This window comes from Carassius carassius, chromosome 2 (assembly GCF_963082965.1).
Source record: "Carassius carassius chromosome 2, fCarCar2.1, whole genome shotgun sequence".
Classification (NCBI taxonomy): domain Eukaryota; kingdom Metazoa; phylum Chordata; class Actinopteri; order Cypriniformes; family Cyprinidae; genus Carassius; species Carassius carassius.
Genome location: NC_081756.1, coordinates 25,950,588 through 25,974,671, shown reverse-complemented (window position 1 = coordinate 25,974,671; position 24,084 = coordinate 25,950,588). Strand labels below are relative to the sequence as shown.

At 38.5% G+C, this 24,084-nt stretch overlaps 2 protein-coding genes across 4 annotated transcripts in view; both read left to right on the top strand.

Annotated features, from left to right (window-relative positions):
- The window catches only part of LOC132107592 (plexin domain-containing protein 2-like), a 68,297-nt gene extending 62,194 nt beyond the window's left edge, over positions 1-6,103 (top strand). Inside the window, exons 12-14 of the mRNA XM_059513701.1 lie at positions 1,203-1,241; positions 4,203-4,363; positions 5,080-6,103. Coding sequence (XP_059369684.1) covers positions 1,203-1,241; positions 4,203-4,363; positions 5,080-5,199 — 320 coding nt within the window. The 3' untranslated portion in view covers positions 5,200-6,103. The remainder of the gene's footprint in view (positions 1-1,202; positions 1,242-4,202; positions 4,364-5,079) is intronic.
- Positions 6,104-9,729: 3,626 nt separating this feature from the next.
- LOC132107570 (transcriptional repressor NF-X1-like) lies at positions 9,730-23,897 on the top strand. Of its 3 annotated transcripts, none has more exons than XM_059513695.1 (25): positions 9,736-9,868; positions 10,207-11,154; positions 11,281-12,405; positions 15,005-15,166; positions 15,672-15,749; positions 15,916-16,021; positions 16,287-16,358; positions 16,446-16,585; positions 16,688-16,787; positions 17,056-17,273; positions 18,614-18,711; positions 18,797-18,827; positions 18,939-19,021; positions 19,108-19,216; positions 19,302-19,421; positions 20,435-20,514; positions 20,623-20,853; positions 21,146-21,219; positions 21,471-21,569; positions 21,873-21,914; positions 22,018-22,110; positions 22,592-22,658; positions 22,761-22,906; positions 23,089-23,193; positions 23,768-23,897. In XM_059513695.1, exons 1-25 carry the CDS (start codon positions 9,847-9,849, stop codon positions 23,841-23,843), a joined length of 4,425 nt encoding a protein of 1,474 aa, XP_059369678.1. In that variant the 5' UTR covers positions 9,736-9,846; the 3' UTR covers positions 23,844-23,897. The 3 variants fall into 3 exon arrangements, with proteins under 3 accessions (XP_059369670.1, XP_059369678.1, XP_059369674.1); XM_059513691.1 differs by having other exon boundaries at positions 11,206-12,405; XM_059513687.1 differs by having other exon boundaries at positions 9,730-9,868; positions 10,207-12,405.
- Positions 23,898-24,084: the final 187 nt, after the last annotated feature.

The window sequence follows — 24,084 nt, the reverse complement described above, 5'->3', positions numbered from 1 at the left end:
TTGTCATCATTTACTCTTCCTCATGTTGTTCCAAACCTGTATGATTTTCTTCTAAATACAAAAGATATTTTGATGATATTTTTGGATATTTTCAGGTCAAGTCAAGTTGAGCTTTATTGTCATTCCGCTACATGTGTGGACATACAGTGGAACGAAATGTTGTGCCTCACAGGACCACAGTGCTACATAAATACAGACATACAACAATGACGTAAAACAGTATAAACCTATACACAACTTACCTATTGACATATTTTGACTATTTATATTACTATATATATAAAAGTTTACCTGTACATAAGCTAAAAAAAATACAGACTACATGAATGCTTCAAATAAAACTATACTTATACAAAACTAACCTAAGAATATTGTTAACCAAACAGTTTTGGTGACCATAGATTTCCATTGTATGGACAAAAGTCTTTTTTTCTGTTCCACAGAAGAAAGTAGGTCATACAGGTTTGAGTAAATGATGACAGAATTATTATTCTGTTAAAGAACCTTAAATGTAGATTTGTTGGCGTAACTTTGTGTCAAAGTTGATTCAGTGAGGTTAAATAATATGCTTTACTTAACTAAAATCTATTAATTTAAATGTAAACATTATGAAGCACATTTTATGTTAATATTTTATATTAATTGAGTGAATTGGATTATTACAGTCATCTCGAAAACAAACTTTCACATACTTCTCTCCATCTCTAACTCTGATGTAACATATGCCAGCAAATCAGGTGTGTGAATGAAATCATGTAACATGCTGGGAATGAGAAACTTGATATCTTATGACACATCAGATCCCTTAGCATCATCAGCTGATATTGTGCTGCTTCTTTCACTTCAGTCTCCGCTCTCAGAAGAATTGCCTGCAGCAGATGTTGACCCGTCTGTCTCAGACAGGAGCTCTTCAGCTCACTAGAAAGCATATTCAAGAATCTTGTAGTGGATTGCTCATTAACGATTCATTACAAATCTGAAACTTGCTCTCCAATAACAGACATATTTTCCAATCACTTTGAAGTTCTCATCACACACTTGTGCGACCCGTGTACAGCTGTTGATGAGATGTGGGTGTTTTCAGAGTCTATGATATTACAGTTCACTGTAAATGAGAAATTGAGAAACATGTAAAATGAAGCTTTAATATTTTCTCCTTTTTTTCTCTCCCTCCTTCTCTCTTTTCTCATCTGTTTTTATAGATGACACCAAGATTGCGCTACATATCAAAGACAATAGAGGTAAGGTCTTAGCATTGCTGCAGTGCATGTGGTTTCAAAGTGTGTCTGTGATCTACGTATACAGCAACATGCTGCTTAACTCTGATCTCACTTTTATGATTAATAATTAATTGTTCCTGCTTATAACCAAATAAGCTCGTGTGTTTGTGTGTGTGTGTGTGAGACTGACTTGTCTGGTTATGTGTGTATATGTGGCAGCAGCAAAACATTTCTGACTAAATATCTTTCTTTAATATCAAGGTTTTGTGCCATTTCATTTCCTGTCCAACAGCAGATTTTTGGTTCATACCTTCTTCTTCTCTTCATCTACTCTCTCTGCATATATATATATATATATATATATATATATATATATGTGTGTGTATATATAATATAGGTAATAGATGTATATGTAGATATAGATATATAGAGAGCTTACTGTCTCTCTTTGTCTCTCCCTCACTCTCTTTCGTCTTTCGCCCTCTGAGTTCCCAGAATTTTGTTGTAAGATCCAGGTCATGTGTTTCTGATTTGGAGCAGTCTCAATATTTCTTTACCAATCGGAAACAGCAGTCAGGGCTTCAACATTTTATCAATAGAGTTGAAAACAGCATTTGCAGCCAATGAAAACATGTAGCCAGAAGACAGCGCTATGAATGTTATCATTCCTGACTAAAACTGATAAGAGAGCTATCCACTATTTAAGGTGAATATATATATATATATATATATATATATATATATATAGACACATACATGTTCATACAGAATTATATTAATTAAAAGTAAAATTTATTGAACGTACATATACGCCACCCTCATTATAGAAACACACTATAAAAACTTTTTGTTTTCAAAAGATCCCCATCTACCTGTATTTGTTTCTGGTGGCAAATCTGGCTGAAACTGGAAACTTTGCTGCTTCTCATATCAAATGAGCCATCTGTAATAAAATCAAAAAAAAAAAAAAACATGCACTTTTTTGCCAAAGAAAATAAAATGTGTTTTGATTTTCGTAAATGTTTTCATGAGGTACCTTGGGGTCCGTGCCAATTTAATTAGTGCAGCCAACTTTTCATTTAACTAGCGCTGCCACATTAACTAGTGCATTTGATTAATGATTGATTTCAACAAAATATCACCATTAGTTTTATTGGAACTAGACGAAAATGTCACAATATGTTTCAATTCCACTGAACTCTAGAAAGGAATTTGACGGCACACATCCTGCTCACAGTTTTCTGTGTTTTGTTTCAGTATGGCAGTCATCAAGCCAGGCTGCTTTTGGCAGCCAAGCTTCAGTCTCCTTCCTATTGAAAATAAATGACTTCCCATGCTTAAGTGGTCATGGGCACTTTTTTGGCAGAAACCCTGCCTCGGGATTAGTTCTGCCCTGTAATGTCTGTCAATCATTTGGGCACCTTTTGGCTTAAAGAACTGTATAATTTACATTTTATTTGGCTTTTCTGATAGAGAAAATTTATTTTTACTTTTAAAGTCATTAAATTATCAGAAATTGCTGGACAACATTGAGTTAAAATTTTGTAAAAAAAATTTGTTATGATTCTGCATTATAGCAGTAACATTTTATTCTGGACATATTAACATTAAAACATGATTACCTGCTCTTACGAAATATTTTATACTTATGTCTTTTAAAGAATTTTGTCTGTGTGTATTAATTCAGACTTTGTCATGGGCATAAAACGGTAAAAAAATGCAGATAACAAATACCCTTATGGTTGTTTTACTGTGTACACACATATCTGCAGAGAAACTGTTGAAGAAAGAAGTGCTAAAATAATCATAAGGAGCCATATGTGAGCCATCTGGGTGCTGTAATAAAATAAAACAATGTAGTGTAAAGTTATTGGCAGAATAGAAAATCAATGACACTCTGTCAAGATATGTGCAGAGACAGATGTTTTCATTGATCATTGAGCCACAGAGATATAAAATTAAATATTAAGTGGAGTTGGATCAAAAAATAATGTTGCACTTTATTTTACAGTACGTGTACTAACATGTACTTATAGTGTACTTACAGTGTATTTATCTAAGAAAGTTCTGGTAACACAAGGTAACTACATGGGGTAGGGTTAGGTTTAGGGTTAGTACCTAGTTATTACATAGTTATTGTAATTCCTATAATAAGTACATAGTATGTACATGAGGAACAGGACTGTAAAATAAAGTGCTACCAAAAAATAATATATGTCAAAAAAGTATTTTTTTCACCCTTCCATATAATGAAAGTCAGTGGATGTTGTTGGGAGAAAATGGACAATAAACAGCTGAAACATTCTTCAAATTATCTTGTTTTGTAGGTTTCATGTAACCTAATGGTTAATTGACTCATATTGCATGTTTTTTACTTAAAAGCAGTTTATTTAGATGTTACTACATGAAAGTAGTGCATTTTTAGTTTATATTATTAACATTTAGATAAAGCAGATCCAGCTGACATCTGTAGATCCATAACTGACATTGTAAGAAAAAGAAGGAGGTTTTTCTTCTCAGTATATTCTCTAAGGCTGTACACGGAGTCTGCTCAGAAGTCTTAGGTTTTTGGAAGGGCCTGGATGTGGTGCACAAACACAAGAACTGCAGACCACAGTAAAACGTTCTCACTGGGGCCAGCTGGAAATATCCATAACACAAGATAAAATTTATGGCTTTGTCTCTCTTCCATCATTAATCTTTTTATCTGCCTGTTGGACAGATGCACAAGCCACAGAAATCTTGATACCCAAACACAGAAATAGCTACATTACTTTGAAAACAGTGCTCTCTTCTGTTTAAAAGAAGAACTACAAGATTCACACCGGTTTTTTTTTTAGGCAAATATTGTTTAGGGGAAAAATAAGGAGTCTCCACTCTTGTTTATGTGTGTAGAAAGACAGACTGATTTATTCTGACAGTAGAAGTGAACTGAAGTGCATCAGTGTTCAGACTACAAATACAGTAAAATGTGTGTTTCAGCTGCTGCAGCAAAAAGTACAGCGGAGAACAGCACTCACCTCCTGCACATGGGGCTGATCCTTGGGATGCTCCTGCTTCTGCTCGTGATGGTGGCCATCGTCCTGGTGACCGTCTACATCTACCACCACACCAGTTCTGCCGCGGGACTCTTCTTCATTGAGGTGAGTGTATGGAGGATAACAATAAGTCATAGAAACAGTTTAACAAATAAAGAAATACAAAACTGTATGACTTTTTCATCTCTGGGACACAAAAGGTGAATTTCTAAAGTCTGTGCTGGTCTGTATTTTCCATGCACTTACATTGAATGTGTACTGAAGCTGTAAAGCGCCAGAAAAAAGGTAAAAAAAATAAAAATAAAAAAACAGCACCATAAAAAATGTATCCATTCTGATTAATGAACAAATAATTCAGAGTATTTCTGTGAATTGAATCACCTGATACACTGCATCCTTTCTGATGCTTGAAAGTTTCAGTCTCCATTTTTTGTCTGAAAAGGTAAATGACCACAGGATTTTCATTTTTATTTCTTATTAAGTGGAAAAAATGGATGCAGAGATTTAATTGCAAATTAAAGCAATTGTTTAAAAAAAGTTTTTTTTGTATTACTGCAACTTTCATTTTATCGATGGCAGTGGATAACTGTCCTTCTGAATTTGTTGTTGCTTTTTCATGGAGGTGTACCATTTGAATGATTTTGAAACTGATATTTCATGGTAAAAAAAATGACATTCAGTATTTCTAAAGTCATGAATTTTGGATGGTTTGAGCAAAAATGTATATGTAAAAACATTTATAACCACCTAGTAGAACACCTGATAGGGGATTGCATTTATAACAAAAATCATTTATTAATTTCAAATTCATATGTTTACAGAGATGTCCCAGCCGATGGCCAGCGATGAAATTTCGCAGAGGTTCTGGTCAACCAGTATATGCAGAGGTGGAGCCTGTGGGTCAAGAGAAAGAAGGCTTTATTGAATCAGTGCAGTGCTGAGATTTGACCTCTGACTTCTTAAGTCACACACAGCCCAGCAACCTTCCTGATGTCTGTCTACAAATTTACATATCTCTGATCATAAAGTTTCACCAACCCTCCAAAACACTGATGAAACTGGAAACAGTGAGGGTGTGGTGACTGAACAGAAGAGGCATCCAGAAACAAATGCTTGGGACTAGCTTTTAACACTCAAAGCAAAACAATCCACATTCAGAGGAGACGTCTGGTAATCAGCTGGATGAACAGCGGCCCAGCAGCTTCTGCTCGCCTCATGACATGACTTGGGGAGCAGCTTTTGTTTGTTGATTGTTTTCAGGATGAGGTTTTGACCTTTCACCTTCAAAATCATCATTGAACTGAATGCAGGTAAACTTGAGTCTCTGATTTGATGTGCCTCTGAGAATTTTTTTTTTTGCCTTTACAGTCTCTGAAATGCACATTCATACAGTATATGTTTTGGAAATCATATACAGACCTTTATATTAAACTTCAGAAGGGTTTTGTAGTGTTTTTATCTTTTTTCCTGTTCCTTTATGACTTCATCTCTTTGATTTGAACGGATATTTTAGGAGTAGGTGGATGACTTTAGTTGCAGATACTGTGTCTCCTCTTCTTGTTTTGATGCAATTGGAAAATGTTCTGTGAACAAATGTGTCAACAATATAGATTAATGTTTTTCATCCAACCATATTCAACTATTTAGGACATTTTTGCACATGTCCACTTAAGGCACATATAATGCTTTTTTCCAAGTAATTTTTTTTCTCATCTTATGTTAATAATGCATATTTACAGGACAGGTACTTGTGAGATTGCTTGTGTGTGTCTTTGTTTAGATTTTTTGTTGTAATGTTGTGGTACACAATGATCCATAAACATGCTTTTGTTGAAATCAAGCTTCCGTACTTCCGTACACACACACACACACAATTGTAAAACAAGTCCGAATTTCCTTAATAGTGTATAATCCGTTAAAATGGACTCTGTGGTAGATATTTTTGTCTTCTTTTTGATTATTTCAGTAAACCTATGCACTGGGGCAGTTCCTGAGATTTTCTTTTCTTTCTTTTTTTTATGTTAGGTGTTTAAGCATGCACGCAAGGGAGATACATTTGTTTCCAATTTTATCCTCTTAAAAGGGTGTCTCTCCAAAAATCAAGGTCTAAATTCTATTTGTATTAACTTTCTCTGAGAGACCTGATTATTTTCAGCAGATGTAACCTGAATGTGTATGTACGTGTGTGACATTGAATCTTTCTGAATGTGTATGAGTGCACACTAATGTAAGGTCGAAGAGGATGTTTATTTTGTGAAACTATCTCAAACAGTGTTTGGTGAAAGAGATCAGTTTTCTGTTCAGCAGTGATGCCTGCTCTCAAAATCCGTGGAAACAAACATATCAGTAACCTGAATTTTTGATAATAATAATCTTCATGTTGTGCCACACATTGAGAGACAGTGAAATACACAATGCTGTAATCTGTGTACTCTTGTGTTACTACTGTCAATTTGATTACATTATACAGTTTGATTAAATAATAAAGTTGCTTAAACAGTTTCCTTCCATGCATCTGCTGTTCCGAATGAATGTCTCTATTCCTGTTCTCTCAAGGCTATGTGGGTGTATGTATGAATATTTATAACAGTTAGGTCAGAGTACATGTTATGACAAAATGAATGTATGCAGCAGCTTTACTACATTTACTACAACCCTCAAGTTGTTCCCAACTATTATGAGTTTCCGCGAGTGAAAGTGTCATGTAACATGTTAGGTACATAACGAGTAAAAAGTCCGATGAGACAATCTGGTCCATATAAAATAAAACAGCTTTTACTGCTATTTCTGGCGTAGCCGTTCTATTAAGTGAGTGTGCGTGATTTTCACTAGCCTACGACTATTGCCTTTATGTGCAAATTTTTTTATAAGAAAAATATTGAATTCTTAAAACAAAGTTTCTAATTTTATTGAACATATTTCTGTAAATTATAGTGACAGTGCACATTGGAATATATTTTTATTGCCAATGTAGCCGAGGGGAATAAAACGTACTTCTAGAAACAACAAATTCAAATGTGCATAGCAGATAGCAGAACTAGAAACAGTATTAGGGTTGTTATGAAAATAATAATAAATTACAATTTATATTTCGACAAATTTGAGATGTAAATATTGTTACGTGAGCCACAGCTGTGACGCTGCAGTCACGTCACGTGTGTGTCCGTCAGTGACCTCTTGGATCTCTGTCCTCTGATTGGACGAGAGGGAAAACATAGGACAGAAGAGGTGTGGCTGTCTAAATACTGAGGCTGTGTTCAAAATGGCATACTTGCTTACTGCTTACTGCCCAGTACACAGTGTATACTGCCTACTATTTTTTAAAGAATAGTGTGTGAACCAGTATACAATAAGCAACACATTTTTCATAGTAGCGCGCTAAAGTGTTTTCACATGACAAAGCATTAATTCAGCACAGCTGCTGAGGTTGTTACCTCACAAATAAATGTACTAACCATTTTTTTTATTTTTATTTTTACAAAAAGCTTGTAAATTAAAGATTCATACTAGTAAAGAATGTTATATTGCCCATTTGAACTTATTTAATAATTAATGGACTTTACATACTGAGCAGAACTAATAATAATTGTGTAAATAGTAGTTGGGTGGTAGATATTTATATTTCAGTTGCACATTATAAAACAGTGTGCAATAACGTGTGTTTAAATTATAATACTTAAAAATGTTATTAAATGAATGCAACTTCATTGGGACAAAAGCCTCCCTACACCTATACTGCTAACCAACTAATAACACTGTATTATTAATGAGATGTTTTATTTATAATTTTCAAATATTTCCTTTATTTTTATTGAAAATACATGTCTTTCTGATCTGATATGTACCGGTAATGGGAAAATGAGTAGCCTAGAACAAGTTTTGGTACAGTACAGCCTAGTACTATTCACAGTATACTCGCAGCATACTGCAATGTAGTAGGAGTTGTATGGTAGTATGCCATTAAGAACACAGCTTCTGTACTGATTTCAGTGTACTTGAGTTATATTCAGCAGATTCTGGTAAATATAGTAGGTCATCCGGGTATTTGATGCATACAGAAAATGTGCACACTATGCACAGCATACATACTGGATACTGCAGCAATAGTAAGAGTAGTATGATAGTATGGCATTTCGACACAGCATGAGAAACACAGGGTTTAAATCAGCACTCTTTATATGAAAATGAGTTATCCGATGTATGTGGTGTATCTGAAAATGTATATCATGTACTTTTCAGGTTTGGTAAATATAATGTATATCGTGACATATTATTTAGTCACTTTTGGAAGGAAAGAATGACACAAGAAGATATTTTAGGAAAAGTTATCATGGACAGACAGGTAACGTTAGATGTACAGAGCACTAATTATTTATATATATATATAACAGTACACCTCAGGGTAGCGCCATTAGTCCATTGCTTTTTTTCCATCATGATAAATGATGTTTTTTTCCCCTGATATTAGACAATCTTTATTTGCAGATGATGGAGCATTATGGAAAAGGGGAAGGAATGTTGATCACATTAAAATAAAGATACAAGAGGCAGTTATGTGGTTGAAGAATTGTCATACTCAAGGGGATTTAAGTTTTCAGTAGAAAAAACTACATCGCTAATATATTTACAAGGGGAAAAAAAGGAAATGAATGGAATGGGGGTAAGAATATACGGACAATTAATTGAGCGAGTTAAAGTCTATGGATCGGCAGCAAAAAGATCATTACAAAAGTTAAAAGTAATACTGGCTCAAGCATTGAGTTTGTGTTGTGTCGCAGTCAACTCCTGTGGATGCTCTTCATGTGGAGATGGGGGGAAATGCCAATGAAACCCAACCACCAAGGTTCTTCTCCCATGTTGGGAGAGTGAGAGAGCTAAGAGTAAATGTTTTGCATGGATCTCAGTGGATGTAGCAAGGAAAATGGGGTTAGATCAGGAAACATACATTCCTACAGTCCTCCATGGTTATTTCTCTCAGTATTCATTGATTTATATCTACTGGAAAATAATCATCTATTTAAAGATTCAAGGTGAAGACTTGGTCACACAAGACAAGACATTACTTCTCATTAGAAAACATCCCACAGGAATCTGTAGAACAAGTACTGTGCCACTGCCAAAAATATATTACAGAAAGAGAAATATTCACAAGGTCACCACAGGAGATACTAGATGCAAAGCAAATACTTGGTCAAGCAGTTTTTATAGTTTTTGTCAAACAAAGAAATTATAGTTCTTTAATTGTATTCTTGAGGGAAACTGGGTTGCATTGGGGATTGTATATAAAGTATTAATGTTATTTTATTATTAGGGTGTTTAGGTTTTTTATAGTTTTTATTATTATTATTCTTTAAATAAAGTTCTGTTGGTCCACACTCCAGTAGGTAGGTGGCGGTAATGCACCTTAACGTTGGATGCCACCCCGCCATAATACAAGAAGAAGAAGAAGAGCACAGCTGCAGAAGCTTCAGCAGCACAGCTAGCGCTAACTCAGTGTAGCTCTCAAACAATTAATCTCAGTTTAGTTATAGTATACTCCACGCAGTTCTGAGGAAATTTCGTCTAAAGCTGTCTTGAGTTCCGGCTGAATGGCTGAAGCGTCCATTACAGGTAACGTTAACGTTTAGCGGTTATGGCTTCTCGCCTCGTGAGGGCTAACGTTAACTTCTGTAATGAAGTGTGCTTGGCCTCATCTCAGCAATAATATTAAAGGATTTGAGAACATCATCAATTTACTTTACGTCACGTCATGTACAAAGGACGAATTGGAAGTTAGTTTGTCAATGTATAACCAGTTAAAAGCACAAAAATTGTTTCATTAAATCCATGAATCTTCAGTTAGCATTCGCAGAATGTACAGAGCAGTGTATGCAAAGAATCCAGTCATGGCTGTATAGATAATGCGATAGTATTATAAATTAACCTGACTATCGTGTTTTCACTTTTAGATGCATCGAAGTTGAATCCCGAGTCTGCGGAGTTCGTACCCCAAGCTAAACCCAACCAGCCCCCCTTTAGGAGAAATTACAGGCAGCAGCACCACGGTCAGGACTGGAGGGCTCAACATGTTAGGCCTCATCACCACTTTAGACAGTCCAGTGCATGTCAAGATGAGTTTGAAAACCCTGCCAATAATACATTAGCCCCTGCTCAGCTTCCCATTAGAGAAGACTTGAGAGGTAGGGGTCGAGGAGGGAGACAAAGAGGAGGACGTGGTGATGGTCGGCGCAGTAATGACCATGGCCCTCCGAACGAGAGATGGACGAAACCTGGAAGTGATCATGACTGCTCAGGAAGAGGTCGTGGAGCTTGTGGCCGTGAGCGAAATAACTCACCCACTTCTTATAGATCCACAGATGAGGAGAAGAAAGAAAGAACAACTGTGGAAGCCTATGTGAGAAAGTCTTATAATGACAGCCGACGCAAGCAGCCCAATAGAGCGCAAGCTGAGAGATGGATTAAGGAGCCTCTTCCCAGGGACCAAGAGGAGAACCGGGAAAACCAGACTGATGCAGGAGTCACAAGGCCTGCAGCAGTTCATGAACATCCTGAGCAGAGGAATCATAAGGGATGGAGAGGTGGAGAGCGGTGCATGCACCCCAGGTCCCGGAGGAAAGGACAGGCACCTAATCATGGGATTGAGGGTAACTGGAGAGAAAGAGAACCTGCTCAGATCAGCAGGGAGGAGAGGAGAGGTGCAGAAGATGAGGGAGGAAGACATGAGGAGTCTAACAGAAACAGAGGAGCTGTGAGAGGGGAGGAGAGGAGAGGTGCAGAAGATGAGGGAGGAAGACATGAGGAGTCTAACAGAAACAGAGGAGCTGTGAGAGGGGAGGAGAGGAGAGGTGCAGAAGGTGAGGGAGGAAGACAGGAGGAGTTCAACAGAAACAGAGGAGGTGCGAGAGGGGAGGAGAGGAGACATGAGGAGTCCAGCAGGAACAGAGGAGCTGGGAGAGGGGAGGAGAGGAGAGGTGCAGAAGATGAGGGAGGAAGACATGAGGAGTCTAACAGAAACAGAGGAGCTGCGAGAGGGGAGGAGAGGAGAGGTGCAGAAGATGAGGGAGGAAGACATGAGGAGTCTAACAGAAACAGAGGAGCTGCGAGAGGGGAGGAGAGGAGAGGTGCAGAAGATGAGGGAGGAAGACATGAGGAGTCTAACAGAAACAGAGGAGCTGCGAGAGGGGAGGAGAGGAGAGGTGCAGAAGATGAGGGAGGAAGACATGAGGAGTCTAACAGAAACAGAGGAGCTGCGAGAGGGGAGGAGAGGAGACATGAGGAGTCCAGCAGGCACAGAGGAGGTGCGAGAGGGGAGGAGAGGAGAGGTGCAGAAGATCAGGGAGGAAGACAGGAGGAGTTAAACAGAAACAGAGGAGCTGCGAGAGGGGAGGAGAGGAGAGGTGCAGAAGATCAGGGAGGAAGACAGGAGGAGTTAAACAGAAACAGAGGAGCTGCGAGAGGGGAGGAGAGGAGACATGAGGAGTCCAGCAGGAACAGAGGAGCTGTGAGAGGGGAGGAGAGGAGAGGTGCAGAAGATGAGGGAGGAAGACAGGAGGAGTTCAACAGAAACAGAGGAGCTGTGAGAGGGGAGGAGAGGAGAGGTGCAGAAGATGAGGGAGGAAGACAGGAGGAGTTCAACAGAAACAGAGGAGCTGCGAGAGGGGAGGAGAGGAGACATGAGGAGTCCAGCAGGAACAGAGGAGGTGCGAGAGGGGAGGAGAGGAGAGGTGCAGAAGATCAGGGAGGAAGACAGGAGGAGTTAAACAGAAACAGAGGAGCTGCGAGAGGGGAGGAGAGGAGAGGTGCAGAAGATCAGGGAGGAAGACAGGAGGAGTTAAACAGAAACAGAGGAGCTGCGAGAGGGGAGGAGAGGAGACATGAGGAGTCCAGCAGGAACAGAGGAGGTGCGAGAGGGGAGGAGAGGAGAGGTGCAGAAGATCAGGGAGGAAGACAGGAGGAGTTCAACAGAAACAGAGGAGCTGCGAGAGGGGAGGAGAGGAGACATGAGGAGTCCAGCAGGAACAGAGGAGCTGTGAGAGGGAAAAGGCCACTTCTGCAGAATGCAGGGCTGGGGAGAGGTGGAGGTCCTGAGCGACGGACCGGACCGGTGAAGCGCATTGAGCCTCCCAAAAGCAAAGAAACCCAGACAGGTGATGTGCTTTAAATTAGGGGCTTGTATCATGGAGCTGTTTAGATTAGTTTGTGCCAATCCTAGGTTTTAGGTACCATGAAAGTGGTTTATCACCAAGTGTTTGTCACCTTATAACCTCAGTTCCTCAGCTGACATGCTCTGTTGCAGGTTTTGTTTTGAGTAGGCAATTTAAAACTAAAATTGTATCAATCATTTCTGAGCAATGTGATCTCTGACGCAATGAAGTCACTCTGTCACTTTCAATTGAAGACTTAATAGTAAACTTCGTTTAAATGTAAATAAATCTATACAGTGTACTGTAACTTTAAGACTCAATATATGAAACTTTAAAAATGTTTTTAAAAATATTTTGTGGACTGACCTATAGATATTATCAACTTTACTAAATAACTCTCCTTCTAGTTGCCCCCTTTTTTCTTAATATTCAGCAGAAAGGAGAAGTGAATCTCACTAGCTAGAAGAGTGTTGGACAGCATGTGACAGACTATTCACTACTGATGTTACACTTCACTCTTTCAAATCCTCAATAGCTATTAATTAACTTACGATTAAAGTCTGAGCTGACAGAGGAGGTTGATGAATAGCATCATGGTACTAACTATATCTAATTTGTCAGCTTCAAACCAGTCCTTTAACCCGGAGTTTGTTCAGCTAGCTCCATTATACAGGCCCCTGGACTTCAAATATATGTCTTTTTTTATTCTTTACAAATGATTGTCACCTATAACTTTACCCTGGTTGTAAATACTTTGTACGATAATTAATAATTGACAAATTTCTGAGTCTGATAGTATTTATGTGTGTCTCTCTATTATACATGTACTGGTCATATAATTAGAATATCAAAATATTGATTCATTTCACTAATTCCATTCAAAAAGTGAAACCTGTATATTATATTCATTCATTACACACAGACTGATATATTTCAAATGTTTATTTCTTTTAATTTTGATGATTATAACTGACAACTAAGGAAAATCCCAAATTCAGTATCTCAGAAAATTAGAATATTGTGAAAAGGTTCAATATTGAAGACCTTGCACAAGGAGGGCAAGACACAAAAGGTCATTGCAAAAGAAGCTGGCTGTTCACAGAGCTCTGTGTCCAAGCACATTAATAGAGAGGCAAAGGGAAGGAAAAGATGTGGTAGAAAAAAAAAAAATGTACAAGCAATAGGGATAACCGCACCCTGGAGACAATTGTGAAACAAAACCCATTCAAAAATGTGGGGGAGATTCACAACGAGTGTACTGCAGCTGGAGTCAGTGCTTCAAGAACCACTACACACAGACATATGCAAGACATTGGTTTCAGCTGTCGCATTCCTTGTGTCAAGCCACTCTTGAACAACAGACAGCGTCAGAAACGTCTAAAGATACAAAGGACTGGACTGCTGCTGAGTGGTCCAAATTTATGTTCTCTGATGAAAGTAAAAGGAAGAGAGGAGAGGCACACAATCCACGTTGCTTGAGGTCCAGTGTAAAGTTTCCACAGTCAGTGATGGTTTGGGGTGCCATGTCATCTGCTGGTGTTGGTCCACTGTGTTTCTGAGGTCCAGGGTCAACGCAGCCGTATACCAGGAAGTTTTAGAGAACTTCATGCTTCATGCTGCTGACCAACTTTATGGAGAAGCAGATTTCATTTTGAAGTGAAGTGACATTCGGCCAAGTATGGTGACCCATACTCAGAATTTGTGCTCTGCATTTAACCCATCCGAAATGCACACACACAGAGCAGTGAACACACACACACACTGTGAGCACACACCCGGAGCAGTGGACAGCCATTTATGCTGCGGCGCCCGGGGAGCAGTTGGGGGTTAGGTGCCTTGCTCAAGGGCACCTCAGTCATGGTAAAGAGGGTGGTGAGAGAACTGTACATGCACTCCCCCCACCCACAATTCCTGCCGGCCCGGGACTCGAACCCACAACCCTTCGATTGGGAGTCCGATTCTCTAACCACCAGACCACGACTTCCCCATTTTTCAACAGGACATGGCACATTGCCAAAGCTACCAGTACCTGGTTTAAGGACCATGGTATCCCTGTTCTTAATTGGTCAGTAAACTCGCCTGACCTTATACCCATAGAAAATCTATGAGGTATTGTGAAGAGGAAGATGCGATATGCCAGACCAAGTAATTTAGAAGAGCTGAAGGCCACTATCAGAGCTACCTGGGCTCTCATAACACCTGAGCAGTGCCACAGACTGATCGACTCCATGCCACGCCACATTACTGCAGTAATTCAGGCACAAATAGCCCCAACTAAGTACTGAGTGCTGTACATGCTCATACTTTTCATGTTCATACTTTTCAGTTGGCCAAGATTTCTAAAAATTATTTTTGTGTTGGTCTTAAGTTATATTGTAATTTTATAAGATACTGAATTTGGGATTTTCCTTAGTTGTCAGTTATAATCATCAAAATTAAAAGAAATAATCATTTGAGATATATCAGTCTGTGCATAATGAATGAATATAATATACAAGTTTCACGTTTTGAATGGAATTAGTGAAATAAATGAACTTTTTGATGATATTCTAATTATATGACCAGAACCTGTATGTCCAATGCTGTTTGTGTGTGTATATAGGTTGTCTGATTGAGCAGCTGACGGAGGAGAAGTATGAGTGTATGGTCTGTTGTGAAGTGATTCGGCTCATGGCTCCAGTTTGGAGCTGTCAGAGCTGTTACCACGTATTTCACCTTAACTGCATCAAGAAATGGGCTCGCTCACCTGCATCTCAAGCTGATGGTACGTAAACTGCCTCTCACCAATGATGGGGACATTACGAAAGACTGTGTATTAACCAAAAGAGAGTGCACTTGTATTGCTACGAATGGGAGATCCTGCAACACACAATTTGGTGGCTGCAGTAATGCTGTAATAATGCAATTTCTGACTTCTAAATGAACCAGTTGGTAAATAATCTCATCGCTGCAGCTGCCGTTAAAAGCTCCAGTTCCCATTTAGAAGCCTGAGACTTGCACTTTGAACTGCACATGTGCATCAGCGGTAACAACCTGAAATATATGCTTTTTCTTTTTTTGAGATTTCAGTAATTTCTCATTAAAAGTAGATAGGAGTTGGTCTTGCATGCCCGGAATAACGGCCTGGAGGCATCACAAATTGCAGAGTTTGCAGAGTGAAATAACTTTCTTGAAAGAAACTTTACAATACAGACAAACAAAAAAAAATGCTAAATACATTGGGCTAGTCCATAGTTTAATAACAAATTTAAATGGTTCAATATGTACAGATGCCCCTGAAGGATGGCGTTGTCCTGCATGCCAGCATGTGGCACTTAAAGCCCCAAATGCGTACACCTGCTTCTGTGGTAAGATAATTTTGGTTTCTGCATCTTGCGTGATATTTTTGTCTCTGTTCTACATCTCTTACAGTTTGTAAAATGACAAAGTGACTGTTTATAATGAATAATGCTGTAAAACTCAAGAATTTAGTCCTCTAGATTTCTGTTTTTCACCTTTTATTTTTATGGACAGGGAAGGTGACCAATCCTGAGTTTCAGCGCACTGAGATCCCTCATAGCTGTGGGGATATGTGTGGGAAAAAGAGGAGTGGAGGGGAATGCAATCACCCCTGTAATATGTAAGAGCCCAGCAGCACAACCTGCTTCCTTCATAATCAATACATTTACATGGTTTTGCTTCGATTGGGTGACTGACTGTCAGAAAAACAGGTTTTCTTAAACCTGAAACTAATTATGTTTTTCTTAATGGTGATTACTCAACTAGTCATTCAGGCTACTCACTTGTTTGCACAGCTGTAATTTTGTGTATGTTTAGAGGATATGTGCTGTCATTGGTCAATCCAGAGTTGACATTCTTGCATAAGAATTTCTTTCTCTGTGTAGCTTGTGCCATCCTGGGCCCTGCCCACAGTGTCCAGCTTTTATCACAAAGTCCTGCATTTGTGGTAGAATGAGGTACTATTCACTTTTTGTAATCATCTCTGTATCTAATACTTCACCCAGATATGTGCAGGGCAAACAACACCTATTTCTTGTGTGTAGTAAGCAGGTTCGTTGCAGTCAGACAGGACCTCTGCTTTGTGAGGAAGTCTGTGGGGCTCTTCTGAACTGCTCAAAGCACTTCTGTGCCCAGGTGTGCCACTCAGGGCCATGCCAACCCTGTCCACTTCGTGTTCAGCAAGGTAAGCATTCCTTGTGTCATTTAATTGGTTTCAGTGTTTATTCAATCATCTAATTTTATGCATTATAATTCTCTGGCGATGTCTGTCTTTGTACCCTTTCAGCTTGCTTTTGTGGTGTGGTGTTCAGGGAGGTGGCATGTGGGACTGATTGTGGTCATTTTGATGGATCAGGATATTTCTCCTGTTGCAAAACCTGTGGAAAGTATGTATTAATATAACATATCTTCACTTGTCAATATCTGACATTAATATTTTAAAGGTTTTTTGTATGCAGAGCCTTAACAAAGACATTTAAATAATCCTTAAAGTTACCTAGTCTTAAATAACTAGATTTGTGACTTAGACCTTTTTATTAATGTGTTCATTTTTGGCCTGTTTGACTGTTTCATTTTGACATTTGTATTCAGTTATTTTGCAGTGCTGTTTCAGTAAATATGTCTGAGCTGACATCTTTCAATCTGTTATTCTAGGATGCTAGACTGCCAGTCCCATCGCTGTCAGCAGTTATGCCACCCTGGGCAGTGTCAGTCATGTCCACTCAGCCCCAAGCTGGTGCGCAGCTGTTCGTGTGGACAGACTCTATTATCTAAACTTCTAGAGCTCGGCTACCCAGAGAGAAAGACCTGTACTGACCCGATCCCCTCCTGTGGCAAGACCTGCAACAAACCACTGCCATGTGGAGATGATGGTATGGGTCTGATTTTTGAACAGGAATTTAAGTTTGTTTAATTGAAATTATTAACTTCACAGCTTAATTTCATGCTTTAAACGTGGCACATCATGAAAATCTGACTTCTCCAGGTGCTATAAGTGCTATAATCAGGTCCCCGTAGCATCTACCAACCAAGGAAACGTGAAATATGTTAACCCAGTAACATGGTTTTCTGCAGGCGTCTGAGAAAACGAGCACGTCAGATTTTGCTCCCTTGGTGAGGTGGCAAAGGGATCTCATTATAATATTACCGCCTCATTTTGGTTTTGCAAGCGGCAGTGGTGTACACGCTCTAATGCCATGGTGAAAGTTTGAGCAAAACATGCTAACTGTTCTGTCTTTTGCTGCACAGACGAGCACAGAACACTGTTCAGAGTCCCAGCCTCAGAGGAGACAACAGAGCAGTGGATGTATTGATTTGTTTACTGTATATCGCTGCTGCCACACAGATCGAAAACATTCACAGACATAACCGACTGTTTTTCTAACTTGTGTGTTTTTAACGTAAACTTGTGTGTGTGAATGAGAACTTAGTTTAGTACTCGCAGCCGCTTTCTGTACGTGTACACTCAGAAAACCCTTTTTCAGAAGCTTAAACTAATATGGTTTAAAGCGCATGATTTCAATGGGATAAATATGATAATCATAATCAAAATGGATGTTTTTAGTAGGTCGGAGCTGTAATGACGCAGCTCTATTCTGGAAAAGGGAGCAGCAGCTCATTTGGATTTAAAGAGACAGACACGCAAAAACAGCCTGTTTCTGCTTCCACTCAAAATAGGCATTTTCAAAACGATATAATTATCTGTAGGGTATTTTGAGCTGAAACTTTACAGACACATTCTGGGGAACTTGTATTACATATTGTAAAAAGGAGCATAGTATTTCACCTTTAAGTATGTAGAAGCAATAAGCAAAGCACTGGTTCTGTCATGCTTTCAAAACATTGCTTGGTTTGTTTGAGCAGTCCAACATGCAAAATAATGGCAGACAGAAACCTGTTTGGAAACAGCTTGAAGGAACTTAGAGTATTCTGGAGTCATGCACAATTATAGTTTTAGTTACAAGTTAACAGACCTTTAATATATTTTCAGCATATACAATTGTTACATTGTTACAATATATTACCATATATATATATATAGGCGAAATATTGAATATTAAAAATTTTGCTCCTTTAAAATTCAAGAAAACAGCGTGGCTATAGTTGGGAGTAAATACTTGACAGTCTCTAATCATTTCCATTCTCTCACATTAGCACAAAGTTTGATGTTTTCCACAAAACTGTTCAAAATTCTTATATTTCCTTGTACTAGATTCTGTCCACTTGTGTGAAAAGCTCTGCCACGAGGACAGCTGTGGGCCGTGCTCTTTGACCTCCTCTATTAAATGCAGATGTGGCAGTAACAGCAAGGTTAGATGGTTATCGTACAGCTGCACAAAGGTCAGGGAGTTCTGAAAACTGCAGATGTAATTCATACTCTCTCTTGTCTTCATAGGAAGTTCCTTGTGCAGCCATTCAGACTGAACGTAAGTCTTTTGGTGATTGTGGGACAACATGGCAGTTATATGTGCAGCATATTAATTATATGTACTATACCAAAGTAGCAGTTTGCAATGCTAAAGTGTTATCATTTACAGAAGACATGATGTTTACGTGTGAGAAACGCTGCATCAGGAAGCGCTCTTGCGGCAGGCACAAGTGTGGGGAGATGTGTTGTGTGGTGAGTCTTTTATATTTTCACGAAATGTTTATCTGGGTGCAGTAGCCACAAGAATGGCTTCAGTAAACATTCTCTCTCTTAATCAGGATCTGGAGCATAAGTGCTCAATGATTTGTGGTTACAAGCTCAATTGCGGTCTACATCGATGTCAGGACCTTTGCCACCGTGGGAACTGCCAGCCATGTTGGCAAACCAGTAAGCCTGGGCTTCAAGCACATCTTTATGCATGTCCATCTCTTTTATTTTTTCTTCTTACACAGCACTGTGTGTTTTCTCTAAGGTTTTGATGAGTTGGCGTGCTACTGCGGGGAGACTGTGCTCTTCCCGCCCATCCCTTGTGGAACCAGACCCCCTGAATGTAAAAACTTATGTACCCGAAGTCATGATTGTGATCATCCAGGTACTACTGTCTGCTCAGTCAACCACAAACATACACATTCATGGATATTTGGCAAGATGTATACACATATACACTGTATGATTCATTATGAAGGTTGCCAGTCTTTAAATGATAATGAGCTACTGCTCACCCCACCCCTCTCTTCTGTTTTTTTTGGGTGTATTTGTTGGGGCGTTACCTTTAAAAACTAAATTAATCCACTGGGTCTTCAGTGGCTCTGATGTCGGGAGAAAATGGAAACTCTTGTGTCCACTTTTACATCCAGCTACAAAACACCTGCATTGCTTACAAGAAAGACGTTGTCGCTATAGCTGCTTGAGCGCCGAGAAAGTGGCATACGACTGGCTGAGGGTGGAGATATGGTAATACGTGACAGTCTGTCAATGGTTATGGGCACGGCCTGAGCAGTATGACATCATATTGCTCAAAATCAAAACGGCTTGATAATTAAGACTTAGTTTTTGGGGGATTAAAAAATATATATATATTAAATAGATTTTAATCATTGTAGTATGGTTGTGTCCACACACTATTAGACATTTATATGCAAACACCATGTAAAAGTGAATCTTGCTTCCAATGTCACCTTTAAAGATTTTCTTAAAAAATTTTAAGGCTGCATTTATTTGTTCAGTACAGTAAAAACAGTAATATTGTGAAATTTTATAACCATATCAAATCACTGTTTTCTATTTAAACATTTTAAATAGTAATTTATTCCTGTTCTGTGATGGTAAACCTCACTTACTCCAGTCTTCAGTGTCACGTGACCCTTCAGAAATCATTGTAACATGCTGATGTAATGCTCAAGACACATTTCCTATTACTATCAATGTTGAAAACATTTGTGCTGCTTAATATTTTGATGGAAACTGCCTATTTTATTTGACTGGATGAAGGGAAAGTTCAAAAGAATATTATTTATTTGAAATGGGAATCTTTTTTAACAATATAAAAGTCTTTAGTTGTCACTTAATGCACCCTTGCTGAATTGTTTTATGATTTTTCTATAGTGTTCCATTCATGCCACACTGAGGAGAGCTGTCCTCCCTGTACCTACCTCACCAAGAAGTGGTGCATGGGTAACCATGAGGTAAAAAGACATTTTATAAACATTTTAAATTTTAAGCATAGACAATCCTATTTTGCAAGAAAAGTCCAAAATCTCATCTTCCACACCACTTTGACATTTCTCCCCTAGCAAAGGAGTAATATCCCATGCCACCTGCAGGACATCTCGTGTGGTTTAGCGTGTGATAAGCTCTTATCCTGCGGTTCGCATCGCTGTAAGAAAATATGTCACCGTGGTGAATGCCAGGCAGAGGGAGAGTGTAAGCAGCCATGCACTCACCCTAGAGCTAGCTGTGGACACCCCTGTGCTGCTCCCTGCCACCCAGGCACCCCCTGTCCACCCACTGTCTGCAGTGCCAAGGTACTGCCCTTCCCTCATCCAACATCTACACAGTTGGTTTATACATGCAGTTATTGCTCAAAGCAGTCCTTTGTTTCCTCAGCTGCAGTGTGCTTTTGGTCTTCTGGCACATGCTTAAAGACAAACATACATTATGGGTTATGTAAAATATTGGCATGAAACAGTAAATTATGGTTTTCATAAATGTTATCTAAATATCGAAGCACAAAAACTCGTCAGCTATATCCTTTATTTCTGTAGACACTCAGTGTTTACATTATAGCCATACTTATTTCCCACATTTAATCTCTAGGTGGCACTGCAGTGTGACTGTGGCCGAAGGAAAGAGACTATTCCTTGCACTGATGCAGCTAGTTCCTATCAAAGGTAAAACATTCCCTGCTGTCAAAGCATTCATAGACATTCAAAGCAAAGTTTTATGGTGATAATTTGGCACAATAATTTTTTTATTTTCTTATTGCCCCCCCCCACCCCCCACTGATGATTGTGCACGGATAGCAAGCCAATACATTTAAAATGAATGATATACACATGCAAATAAGACAATAAGTGCTATCAATTTCATATGTTGTAGCTGATCAGAGGTCAAATATAATTTTCATCTCTATATTCTGCAGATATGCAGCTATTTCCGTTGCCAGTAAGCTGTCAGATATGCAGCTGGGAGAGTCCGTAGACATTGGACAGCTCACGAAGAAAGAGCAGAGAAAGGCTAGGTATACTCACAGACTAAAGCTTGCAAGGCTGTTTGGTTTAATTAGTTATCCAGAAGAAACATCTGTGGGTCTGTTTATCTCATGTAAATGACCGCAGCAGTAGTTTTTGCTGTTTCTGACAAGTTCAAAGCTGCATTGAAAAAGAGCAGGGTACAGAATTAACACTCACTAACCTCAAAAAAAGCAAGTAAAAATTGACATTGATTAAATTGCCAGTGGCACTTTTACCTAAATGAATGTAAACATTATTAGTAATGTGCTTCAGTTGTGGAGTAACCTTTTTATTTGGTTGTTCTCTCACAGGTTGGATTGTGATCAAGAATGTGCTACACTGGAGAGGAACAGGTGAACATAAGGAGTTTATTCACACAATCTTTCCCTGAATATATTACTAGATATGTCTATGTGTGGGTGTGCAGGTGTTGATGTGTTTGGTTTCTGCCTCCAGGCGGCTGGCCGAGGCCCTGCAGATTGATCAGTCGGTGGATACCTTCAAGTCAGCATCTTCCAAATATAGTGACTCTCTCAAAGAAGATGCAAGGTGGTTCAAATTCTAAAATAGTTAAAGAATGTATCAACAATGCATAAAGCTAGGACATGGTTTTATGAGACATTTCTAAGCTCAAATTCTGTAAAAGAGCTCACGATGAATGTTCCAACCATTTTACTTCTGTTGCATTCTTGAAAATAGTCTTATAGTTTTATTCACTACATTTAATAGGTTCGGTAGCTTGCCAATTGTATAAACTGTACAGGAATGTATTTTCAAAAGCAACCATGCTCCACATATAAAAATGAATGGGGATGCAGCCTACTTATAAAAGCGACAAATGCTTATCTTTTATTTTATAATGCCTGAACATCAATAGTAATAAGTTTGGTTTCTTGCACATTTGCTTTGACAGTTTAAAGAAAAACTGATCTGTAGAATATACGCACATAAGTTAAATATACAGTCTACTATAGAGCCACTATAGGCCTGAATGCATAAACTAATTAAACGTTTTTGTTTTTTAATTCAGGAAAGATTTCAAGTTTGTCAGTGAAATTGAGGAGGAGATTAAGAATTTAGTTGAACTGGCTAACAAGGTAAAATGTAGACCAATGATAAGACCATAAATAGATGACTGTCCACTATCCAAGCACTTCTGGTTTCATTTTTCAGGGCTCTGTAATTGTGTTTTTTTGCAGGGTAAACAGCCTAAGAGGAGTCACTGTTTTCCACCTATGAAGCGTGAACACAGGAGAATTATCCATGAGCTAGCGGAGGCTTATGGTGTGGAAAGCGTCAGCTATGATAGTGAACCCAAGCGCAATGTAGTGATCACTGCCATCAGGTCAGCAGAAACTGTCAAATATTAGATTGGGCCTCCAACTATGTAATAGGGAACACTTTTCATTTTTTAAGCATAAAAGCAAACACAAGTAAACTTAAAAGGTGTCTCTTAGTTAAGCAGGTGTCTTTGTGTCAGTAGCACTGGCTAGGTACGATTGATTGTTTCACATGCTGTGTTTTCAGGGGGAAAGCAGTGTGTCCTAACACTAGTCTGGCTGCTTTGGTTGAAAGGGAAACTGTTTCCAGAGCCCCCCCTCCCATTGCCCACATCAAACAACAAACCAGCAAGTATGTTCACACACATCTCTCTACACTGCCTTCCAAATGTTGGCCATCATTTAACCAAAATTATTAGATTAATTGTAATGCTAATACAATTTAAAATAACTGTTTTCTATTTTACAACATTTTAAAATGTTATTTATTCATGTGATGGCAAAGCTGAATTAACAGCCTTTTCACATTTCTTCAGTGTCACATGATCCTTTAATAAATAATTTTAATTAGGATTTTTTTTTTTTATAAATGGCTCTAAATAATTTATTTGAAATAGAAATTTATTACAGGTGTGCATCCTTCCTTGCTTAACTTTAGTATTAATTACTTAAAAAAAAAATTGAATGCTAGTGTTAATGATTAAAAGCACCAATCAAATATTGTATTACAGTATGGTAATTCATGAGCTACTGTACTGATACTGTAATTATGTGCAGTGTTTAAACCACACTCTCTTGTCATTCAAAGTAAATGTGGCCTGTACATGTGTTTGTTCTTTAATATTTTGTGTGCGCCTGTAACATGAAGTGTTTTCATTGTAAAGTGTGTCATAACTAATACAAGTTTTTATTCACATTTGTTTCAGGGCCGACAACAGTAATGCTTGGAAGAAACAATCTAGAGAGGATCTCTCCATTGATTATTTTGATGTGCAGGATTGACATGAAATTTTGAACATTCAATGTAATAATCACACAAAATAAAACTGTCCAAAACTTCTTTTCATTATAGCATCACAGTTCTAAACACAATCACGGTGAGAATCTAAAGCTATAATTTTTGGCTATAGTGTCTAACAAACTTTCTGCAGTTTATGTGAAGTGTAATATTGAAGAATGAAGGGACATCAGCAGTTCTCCACATTGTGCTTTCCAGGCTTCAGGGTTATGTAGCCTAGTTTTG

Coding starts and splice junctions, on each gene's coding strand:
- LOC132107570 (XM_059513687.1), top strand. CDS start 9,847: ATGGCTGAAGCGTCCATTACAG. Junction 17,274..18,613: donor ACTGCCATGTGGAGATGATG/GTATGGGTCTGA, acceptor TCCTTGTACTAG/ATTCTGTCCACTTGTGTGAA. Junction 22,111..22,591: donor TCTCTCAAAGAAGATGCAAG/GTGGTTCAAATT, acceptor TTTTTAATTCAG/GAAAGATTTCAAGTTTGTCA.